General features: G+C 38.8%; 1 protein-coding gene across 1 annotated transcript in view; it reads right to left on the bottom strand.

Moving 5' to 3' along the window:
* PRKAR2A (protein kinase cAMP-dependent type II regulatory subunit alpha) overlaps nt 1-11,057 on the bottom strand; it is a gene marked incomplete at its 5' end in the record, with an annotated part of 31,054 nt that overhangs the window by 7,652 nt on the left and 12,345 nt on the right. Inside the window, 4 exons of the mRNA XM_031555511.1 lie at nt 1,976-2,129; nt 5,745-5,851; nt 8,853-8,936; nt 10,341-10,393. Coding sequence (XP_031411371.1) covers nt 1,976-2,129; nt 5,745-5,851; nt 8,853-8,936; nt 10,341-10,393 — 398 coding nt within the window. The remainder of the gene's footprint in view (nt 1-1,975; nt 2,130-5,744; nt 5,852-8,852; nt 8,937-10,340; nt 10,394-11,057) is intronic.

The following is an 11,057-nucleotide window of genomic DNA, read 5'->3' as shown; positions in this document are numbered from 1 at the left end:
AAAAAAAAAAAAAAATCAGAAGAAAGGAACAAACATTGTCAGGAAAAAAAAAGTATACGACACAGTGAGCAGCAATAACTGAAATCTCCGAGAGCCACCCCTCTGGATCTCATTTTCTGAAAACATCAACTGATACTTCAGGCAGAGAGATTGTGAGGTGAAGAGGTGTGTTCAGGTAAGAGAACGGTTTTATGGAATGCAGGCTACACTTCCTTGGAAAGAAAACAACGACTGATACTGGTGACACTGGTGGAATAAATAAGTTGAAGGTGACAGATGAGAGGAAGAATAGCATTACTGTTAAGCAAAAGAACCAGAGATGATAAAGCCAGAAGGAATTGGTGGGTTTGCATGTGTTTTGTTTTGTTTCTATTCTAAAGAAATTTTTCAATGCTAAAAATCTCTTCAAATGCACACACGTGGAGGGAGAGAGAGGTGCAGAAGCGATCACGGGAATTGGAACAGCATTAAAAAAAAAAATCAGAATTCCTTTGTTTGGAGGCACAGAGCAGTGGTGGAAAAGTGCACAATTGTGATATTTTCCCCAGACACATGCAGTAGCAAACGGTGAGGGGACATTTTTGTGCTCCATATGAACCCACGTTTGATTGTTTTGTGCCTGGGCCTTTCAGGCTTTTCTTGGCCTAAGCCTGCACTGCAGGAGGAGCAACCCACACTTGCTAACTGGCAGATTACCTGTAGGTTTAACAGTGACTTTTACAGACTAATAAAAATGTTTAAATTACATCGTGCACAAAATATTACAATTAAATACGCCAACAACAGAACAAGTAGAAGATATAACCAGGTTTAGGCATGAAAATGCAACATTAGTTAATAAAATATCCATGGGGCAGATCATTACCAACGTCCCCTTTCAACTACATCTCACTAATTATGTGAACATAATCAGAGAAATAAAGGAACTCCATTTGTGCAGCTCTTTCCAAAAGCAAACTAGAAAGAAAGAATATCTCCTCCTTTTCTTCTTTTTATAAATGGACTTGGTACATAGTTGTTACGTTCAAGAAATTAAATCCTGACAGTACTCTGGTTAACGACCAAAATCCTTTCCTTCACCTCACGAAGAAGTCAAAACTCAGTTCTTTCAGCAAGCACAGAGGTTGCATTGGCATGCTGTGTGTAGCAGCTCATCAGTTATATAATCAAGGTCCCAACACACACCAACCCCCAGTGATAGTTGCCGAGGAGCCCAGAGATACAGAGAGCACACAACACTTCTGGCTTCAAAGGCTTCTCTGATCACACAATCTGCTCATTACGTGAGCCTCACAGATGAGTAAGAGAGAGCTACGAGAAATAACCTTATCCAAATGGCACAGAGAAAAGAACTAAAATAGGAAACTAATGTCTACAGCTTCACATTCAACACCACTGGACTAGAGAAAAAGCAGCACCACCACTTAGCTTGGTATTTCATTTGACCTGAGAACCTCTTTCAGGGTAACACAGAGACCAGGAACATCATAACCACTTATTCTGAGTAAAAACAAAGCTTTGGGCAGTTTTCCTAATCTTCACATTACTGGCATGCTTAAGAAGATATTTAACACTGTTCATACCCATATTAAAGCAGACAAAACGGTAGGAGGTTGAGCTGAAAATAATGTTATTTAGATATTGTTTGTATATTACTTCCTTCCCATCTCTACAAAATATATGCATTAATACCTCCACCATTCTCTGGTTGTTTTTTTTCCTTAACAAAAGCCCTGATTACAAAAATGCAAAACAAGAGTCAGATAAAACTAGCAATACAGTATTTATAGACGAGCTATCCTAGAAAGGTGGCCAATGGTGCACAATGGATCTTCTATGCCACAAAGTAAGATAAGAAACCATGATAAAAAATGCTATTAGTGCAAGGAGTCATATGGAGAGAAGCACCTGCTGCTGGACACAGTGAGTTAGTATTTCAAATAGTAGGCAAATGAGAGCAACTTCCTTTCCTTACCAGTCCCCAAAGGGCTCCTTCTGTTGTGGCAACAATGGTGGCAGCTCTAGGAGTGTTGTACATCAACGCCAGTTCCCCAAAACTGCCGTGATTATCATAGCGGCCCACACAGCGTGCCTGGTTGTCTTTTGCTACAACAATATCATACAGTCCCCTGGAAAACAATGGAAGAGATGCTTTTCATTACACAACGTTCCAGTACAGATGACAAAAACAATTTCTTGCTGTTATATAAATAGTCTATTCGCACTAGCTTTAAATGAAAGCTGCTGGGCTGGAAAGGTCTCCTCACCCTGTTCTCCAAGAGGCAACACTTCCAACCTTATAATAAAATTAAAGCAACAGGTAACCCAAAATTTACTCAGAATCAAGACTAATCTAATGAAGATGGAGGTACAAGCTCAAGGCATGAATGTGGCTCTAACTGCACCACAACTGCATACAAAGACACAGGCTGTGTAGAGAGGTAGCCCTTAAGATGCCAAACAGGTGTCTTTAACATCCTCAGGTTGTCTTACCTCCAGGGCTTTAAAAAAATAATTTTAAAAAGTAGCTCAACCAGGCTCAGTTAACTCTGGCCTACATCTGAGCATCTGAGATCACTCAAGTATTAGACAATGAACTATAAAGCTTTACAAAATACATTATATCCTGTTAAGAGGCTGGTAAAGAACACTTCAAGCAGCTGAGTGCACAGGTAATTTTCCCCAGAAAGTGACACCTCTATTGGAAGGAATGGTATTATATCCCAGAACATCACTAGGCACCTAAGAAAGAAAAAAAATCAATGGGAATGGCAGCAGGTGAAACTTTTCATAGTAAACAAGCATGGGAACAGTCACTCTAGTGAGATCTACATCACATTAACAGCAGAAGGGCATTCAGAATTACTGATGGACAACCCTGGGTTTATTACTACTCTGAATACCACATTCAGAAGAAAAGTTCTACAGGGAAGCTTTATGACAGTCCTACTTGTAGGAGATTCCACAGAGTGGACATTAATTCCATCAATCATGCAATCAGAAAGCACCTAAACAAGGAAGCTCTTGGATCAATACTAGCTGAGCCGGATTCAGACTTTTTAGAAGATCCAAGAAGGTCTCTATTTGTCACCCAGAAAGCTGAAGAAAGAAGCTGTGCACATGAAGACTGCCTAGCAGCAGATGCTTTTTACACACTCTACTGCTTAACCACACCTAGCAGACAGGGAAACAACCAACAGCATTACTAATAAGAAACTAGTGAAATATGGACTACTATTCCTGGAAAGCTTGTAATAGATTCAGTATTCATTTAGCCATTTTCAGAGAGGCATAAAGAACAGTCTTCAGAGGTACTTTTGATCTAGATGAGCCATTTGGAAAACTTTAAATGAAATGCAACGACTTTTTCCCATCCTTCCAGTCTGAATGTCACTTAGCAGTGCCATTTATTTCTAAATAACTACAGCCATGTAGCCTTTATCCTAGCTTTCAGCTGCCTGCAACCCAGGGACTAAGGGGGTGAGGCACCACTGAGTGACCTTGGTTCAGCCTTACTGAGAAAACTGTTGCTGAGTATGAGATAGTCAGTGAACTAAAACCCTGCAAGATAAGAACGACAACACAGGCCAAAGCATAATTGTTGAGATGGTAATCATTTGTAGCTCAAGGACTCACAAGAAAAATACCCACATAAAAAAAAAATAAATGTAAAACTCCTGCAAGGAAGGGGAAAAAAAAACAAACGAGGAAAGGGCAGTTTGGCACAATCAAGAGGCAGAGGCAATGCTGCCTTCTCCTGACTTATGACTGCCTGGCCAGCAGAGACTCATCAGGTGTGTCCTCTGCAGCAGAGGACACCAGCACTATTTGTCCTAACTCCCCCTTCCCTGCAGTATGCACTGAATGGCTGCTGGATCCTCACGTTGCACCAATCCGCCGATGGTGAAAGAGGCTCAGGCAAAAGCAGACTGGTACAGCTGGGTTAGGAACAGAAGACTTTGGAAGAACAGCCCACACCAGGAAGCCTATTTTTCTATGCAGACAAGAAGCTAAAGAGATACATCTGCAACAGAAAGTAACCGTTCACTCACACAGAAAAATCCTCAGGGATATTTAGGCATTTGTGGCTTATCTTAGAATAATAAGGTGTGCCTACTGATGCCTTGAAAGGGCTAAAGTCCTCTGAATTTGCACTTGAAGACAAGTGGGAATACCATAGCTTTCAATAAGCACCAGCATCTCTCTATTCTTTCGCAGGAAAAAATGAGGAGGTGGGGGTAGAGGAGCAGGACTGGAAGGGAGGAGAATAGAGAGCTGATAACCTTTGAATTCTTTGTAATAACAGAACAGCCAGTGTAAGAGTTGCAGCTGAGTTGGTATTTCACAGCAGAGGCCAGTACAGTCTATTGCTGAACAGCACCAAGTTTAATTTCCCCCATTTATAGCCATTTTTCCATACTTTTGGCAACATATTTACATTTGTGGTATATTATACCTTAAAAACAACAAACCTAAAAGATTAAAATCTTCCAACTCAGCTACCTCAACAGAAAACATTTTGGAATAGCATTGTATCTGTAGAAAGGACTGTAAAGACCCTAATATCAAATTAAGGTTGCATTTTTACTTTTTTTTTTTTTTTTTAATGTTAGAACTCATAACAGGAAGAACATTTTAGTAAGCAACAGGTTAAGAGCCTTACCCAGAAACAAATTAACATGGATCCAAGTGGCCTCTGGTATCTAACATTTCCAAGAGGCTCCCAAACTGAGCATAAATTTCCTCAGGATTAGGAAACCCTGTTCTGTATGCATATCATCACTCTGTCTTAAATAACTGCTTTAAAAACAATATAATATTAATGGTTTTATTCAGTGATAAGGATGATGACACACTGACTCAAAAAGAAAGTAGGTAGGTCTATCCTAATATTTAACATTCATCCCTAACACTGTGGTTAATGTTACACTTTAACAGAAGGAAATAAATATGTGTCCTTAACTCTACTTCTAATCACCACATTAGGAGTAATGTAAGACAGAATTTCTCCCTGAAGCTCCTGTTAGGGAGAAAGACACTCAAAATGTGCACGCACGTATGTACACATACACACACAGTGCACTTTTTTGTGCATATGTGATCTACAAAACTCTCAAGTGTACGTACTCAGTGCAAGACATTGCAAAATGGTATCCTAAATTGCAAATACAAAGCAAATGACCAATAGAAGCAAAGAACCACAAACATCTCTCAAGTCAATCACCAAAACTAATTGAAGGGAAGGTAAGTTATTCCATGGTAGCCACCAATTTATGTGCTCATGGATGTCCTTTCCTCTACCCCTCCCTCATCACATGCTTTCTCTTCTTCCTTTTGCTGCCTTCCTTCTTCAGGAAAAAAAGAACAACTTAGTTTAGAGACAGCATATAACGTGGCTGGTTTTAATCCATGCACATGCTGATGGGCACAAAAATTAAACTGAACAGATTATATGAAAGTTAATGCTGCATCCCCTCCCTTAGGGAAAGTGATATTTGAGTTTTCATACAGTGACAAAGAATGTGTTAAAATCTGCCAAATTTGCAAGGTGAAATTTGTAAAATCTGTGAAATTTGATTATCCCTGGCAAAAGATCCAAAAGTCAGCGAGGTCCTAAACGGGAAAGAAAATTGAAAGACAAAAGGAAGCAGCAATGACTGCAAGAAATATGCTTCTTTCCAGCCCTGCCATTTCTCAGAAACTAAAAGAAACGTATTTTGTATTTCAAAGGCACAGCTGCTTACTGCTCAATGACATAGAAGTTGTCTCCATCATCCCCTTGATCAATCACATGTTCATGAGGTTTCACCTTCCTCTCAAACATGGCATCAAGGACTTGAGAAAGCTGCTCCTATAAAACAATGAGTAGAAAAGCAAAAGGCAAATTCACTTGACTTGACCTGGATAGTGAACTGCAACATGCATTGCACTGCACTATTTTTACTGTACACAAATGAAAGTAATTTCAATAACAAATTTTGATTTTTACTTTTAAGTATCTCACTTTGTTTAAAGCTTATCAGTGTAAGTTCAATAATGCATACAAAAAGATACTTCCACTACAGAAGAGCTATCATCTCAAATACATATTCAAATTGCTTAACTTAATGCACACTGTGGCAGTGCAAAAGCACACAAGTATAGCAAGATCTCACCTGGGATAATCATAGAACCATATTTTGAGTTGGAAAGGACCCTTAAAGGCCATCTGGTCCAACTGCCCCTGCAATGAACAGGGACACCCACAGCTCCATCAGGTGCTCAAAGCCCATCCAGCCTGACCTTGGCTGTCTCCAGGGATGGGGCACCACCACCTCTCTGGGCAGCCTGTGCCAGTGCCTCACTGCCCATAAAGCATAAGAACTTTTTCCTTATAGCCAATCTACATCCCCTGTTTTGGTTTGAAACCATTTCCCCTTGTCCTGTCACAACACATCCTGGTAAAGACTTTGTCTCCTTTCTAACCTTTCACACCTTTGCTGCAATGGACACTTGCTGATTTCTACCAGCAATACACATTTCATTACATGTATGCCTAAAAACCACGCAACCTGAGTTTCTCTGCTGAGCCATGACTAAACTTTTGTAGGCAGCACAGCCAAGGAAGTTGTGAAAGTCAAAGCCCACAGACAGACAGCACCAACCATACATGATACTGCTTCTAGCACTCTTGCAAACACAGGCCATCTAGGCTTGGCTCTGGATGGCTTTGGCTCTATATCAAATATACTGCTGTTTTTCATGGAATTTTATTATCACATTTTTAAAAACTCCCCTGATACTTAAACTAAACTAAGAATTATTGCCTGAAAGCAGTTTGTTCTAACCATTTATTTATTAGCACACCTTTTCTAAAAACACAGAAACTCAGCCGTGTTTTATTTGGAGGATAAACAGGCAAAGATTTATATCGAGGAAATGAAACAGTGAGCTCTTCTGAACTGCAAGGCTTTCTTGGTTTAAAGACAAGTACTAAGGATGTTCAGGGGCGTTCCTGGTAAGAACAACAATAGTTATTCTCATCAGTAAAAAATTCAGTCACAACTCAAAGTCTACAAACTTATAAATAAGATGCTGTGGAGCAAACACATGCTATTTCATTCAGAGCTTTTAACAGCCTATTTCCTTCACCCCCTGCACTTTAGGTTGAAACATAAATCAGATGTATCACTGGGCATGACCAAAACTTCTATCTATATTATCACAGAATTAAACCCTGGTATTAGTCCAAAACTCAACATGAATCTTGCTAGAAATTATCCACTGGCACTGGCTCCTTTGTATTTACTATCAAGTATTACAACAGCTACTCATGCAAGGGAAGACATTTAACATTAAGGGTAGTCAAGCCTCTGGACCTAAATTCAACACAGTTCAACTAAATGCAACCAGCACAAAAAGGAATGAATTTGGCCAAGACATTCAACTCACATCAACACATTTAATCCAAGAGGGGCTTTACATGTTTTGTTGGGTTTTGTTTTGTGGGTTCTTTTGTTGTTTTTAAGAAGTTTTACATCACACTCCTTGGAAGCTAAGAAGCAAAAGAACAGATTTGGGGCCTTAATTTGGAAGTGTTCCTCACAATTATTAAAGGATATTATACAATGAGCAAAAGCAGCCACCGCGTGTTTCACTGTTCAGTAGATTCTGTGTGGCCAACCTTGCAAATCAGTCATGTTTTACAACAATATAGAGGATGTTTAAAAGAAATTATCAGGATGAGGGGCAGAAGAAGGCAAGTCCCATACCCCATTTATAGTCAACACTAGAAAAACTCTTCCCTCTCTGCTAAGTGCCTTTTGTCATACTGTAATTAATGTGTGCAATGCAGTCATCTTTTTCACCACATGCTGTCTTAAAGCTTGAGTCTTTAACAGCTGCAGTTAACATTATTTCCATTGCTTCTCTTCCCAGCTGCTTAGAAAGCCTTTCTCAGGAAGCAGTATTTTTCTAATCCCATTTTCTAGGCTCAATTTTGTTTTTTGAAGTTATCTTTGAATATGAACTGGTTATTAATTACTGCTTCTGGGTTATTTTACTCCCAGCAGTCTGAATGGTGATCACATTTTGTACATACTCCTTGAGCTGAATGTTCTCAAATGTGTTTCATTTTTTACAGCAACCAAGAACTGGAAGAAATTCCTAATTTTCAAGGAAAGCTGAGCAGCACTTCTGCAGTCATGAAGTACATACTTCCATACCTCAGGAAAAGCTCTGATTCTAATCACGAAGCTGCAGGTAGCATTGCTGGTGTTACAGCTTTCATTATTTCTCTTGAATTTTATGATGCCAGAATAGAGATTCGACCTGTAGAGGAGGTATCAGTTCCATATGGATGGAAACAAAGCCAGATATAAGAAGCACTCATTCTATGGTCTTTTGGAGGCTGGATGTGATGAACCCCAAAGGTCCTTTCCTGAACTATCCAACATATCTGAACTATCCTATGAATACCAATTAAGATTTCTCAGTGCCAGCAATGGAGATATTCTTCATTAAAACTTAACACTGAAGCAAAGAGCAATTAACTTCAGCAATAAGTCTGTAAGATGACACAGACAATCCAAAAACATTATTGTTACATTCACTTACAGAAATGTTACTGACATTGCAAATAATAAAAAAGTGCAGCAATCTGAAATCGAGCAAATGTAGACAGTGATGGTAACTGGCAGTCTGACCTGCTTGTTTGTATTGTTCATTGATGGCAATCTCTAAACACATGCCCCGAGCCAGTCTGCATGTAATTAAAAATTCATGAACAATAACAATGCAAAAACAGTGTCTGGACTGTTAGATCAAACCTCAAAACAGCAATTCATGTTCAGATTTCCTTAAACTAATATTACCTGATCTAGATTTTTGAAGAGCAGGATATCTTTACATGCCTCCTGCAGTCTGCATCGCTGTTCATCAGTTTTTGGATGAACTATCTTTAAAACAAAGTAAAAATAAATAAATGAACTGTCACAACAGTGAAGAAATATTATTACAAATTAAATCTTCATTTCAGAATGAAAACAAAGACAATTTCAGGTATCATTGTATACAGTTCCTTTTTATTGTCTGCACAAGCAGTATTTACATACAAATATATAATGCAAGGCAAGGTGAAAGAAACTGAAAGAAAAACCCATAAGAAATATATTATGCTGACAATTAACACATGCAAAATAAGAGAGACAAGAAAGAGATGCCTTTCCTTCTCCTTCCCTTCTAACCCAGCCACAGATACAGTCGCAGCTTGGGAACCTAGATGAAAAAGTCAGGTTGTCTAACTCTAAACTCCGCCTGTATTAGTTCCAACACTCTCACTGCTGGCAATTCAGAGAACTTACAAAATGTAGGAGACATGTCTCTCTGACCACCTAATAACAGAATTTATCTAAGAAACATTTTTTCCACCAAAAAACGTATTTCAGCTGAAAGAGATTTATTTACACTTCTTTTCAGTTATAATTCCTTCATCAGGTTTATGTGCTTCTGGTGGAATTTTGACAAAGAGTTCTGAAAAACAGCAATGATAGCAGGCTTTTCTAAAAGCCCCTTGTCCAAATCAGAGTTGTACTTTTTTTTTTTTTTAAAAAGAAACTTGTTTGTACAGGATGGAATAAATGTAGCCTTAGTTTAAAAAAAAAAAAAAAACAACTGGATCACCAGATACACTTCATTCCTAGATTTTCATTGCAGAATTGTAAGCATCTCTGAGTTGGAATCTGGAAATGCACCAGCAGAGTCCCTAGAGAAAAACCCTGACCCTCACCAGCCAGGCTACAGGATTTCCTCACATAAAACATCTCTGGAGCAATACAACAACAGTATCTGGGCCTGAAATTCCTAGAAATTCCCAACTTCCAAATCTAATAGAACAACAGGTGGCCAGCATCTCAAAACATTTCAACAAAGTATTTCTTCTACCCAGGGTGAACTGCTCTGACAAGAAAGGCAGTGTAAAGCATGTGTGGAATTTTAAGCAGCCACAAAGGAACAGCTGTCCTTGTGCTTAACTAATTCCCCACAACAGCACTAGTGCTTTAGGAACTGCCTCAACAAGTATTCAGAATAACAAAAGAAAATGCCAAAACTTTCAGAGATGGCAGACATAAGCAGAGCTCTCATGTCCTCTGAAATAAAATCATATTAAAGCAACAGTGACTAAGTAAGTGCATGGGACAAAGTGGCACTAAGTTTCAGAGCAACACTGCTTCATCAGTGACAGCAGAGCTCACAACCTCTCTGAAAGAAATGCGCAACTGGTGAGGAAAAATCTGACACACAGACATCTGCTTGTCAAACTGCAGAGAGAGCCATACATGATGCAATTAATTCATTCTTACCCTCTGTTCTGTGTCTTCTTCCTCTTCATCTGGATTGAAAGCTTCAGCACAAACTGGAAAAAGGTGCAAATTAGTGAAAGAATATCAGACAAATCAAGTTGAAATTAATTTCCCCCAGATTTATTATCTGCATTTTCCTACAGGAAAAAGATCCACTTTTTTCTTATGCTGTGGTAGTGTCAGAGATTTAAATCCTATCTGTTCTCAGAGCAGGCACACCATGGCTGTTCTCAAATTCTCACATAAGAGGTCAGTAACTTGCCCTAGAAGGCAGTGCTGCCTGGTGAGTACTGCAATAAATGCACACAGGTTTCCTTTCCATCCTTACTGAAGCATAAAAAAAAAAATAAAAAATCACTATTCAGATTAATGTACAGACATACTCATCAAAAAAGCAGGGTGAAAAATACTGCAGCTACATTGCCCCATTCTCTGCAGAACAAAGTATGTATGCAAAACTGACAAAAAGGAGTGCAGGGAGACATGCAGCACTCTACCTCAAGTCAATTTGCAATTATCTGCTTTTTTTTTTTTTATGTAGAGAAATCATGTTTACACAAATTAACCTGGTAAATAATGCAGCTTGACTACGGTATATCCTATGACTATGAAAAATAGTGGTTAGTTCTCTCCTCCCATGTGATCCTATATCTTACTACGTTTGAATCAATAGAATATCAAATTGATATGAAAAGGACAATGAAAAATACAAAGTGT

This window comes from Meleagris gallopavo, chromosome 14 (assembly GCF_000146605.3).
Source record: "Meleagris gallopavo isolate NT-WF06-2002-E0010 breed Aviagen turkey brand Nicholas breeding stock chromosome 14, Turkey_5.1, whole genome shotgun sequence".
In the NCBI taxonomy this organism is placed as follows: domain Eukaryota; kingdom Metazoa; phylum Chordata; class Aves; order Galliformes; family Phasianidae; genus Meleagris; species Meleagris gallopavo.
Note: the sequence above shows the minus strand (reverse complement) of the source record. Positions and strands in the feature narration are given on the sequence as shown.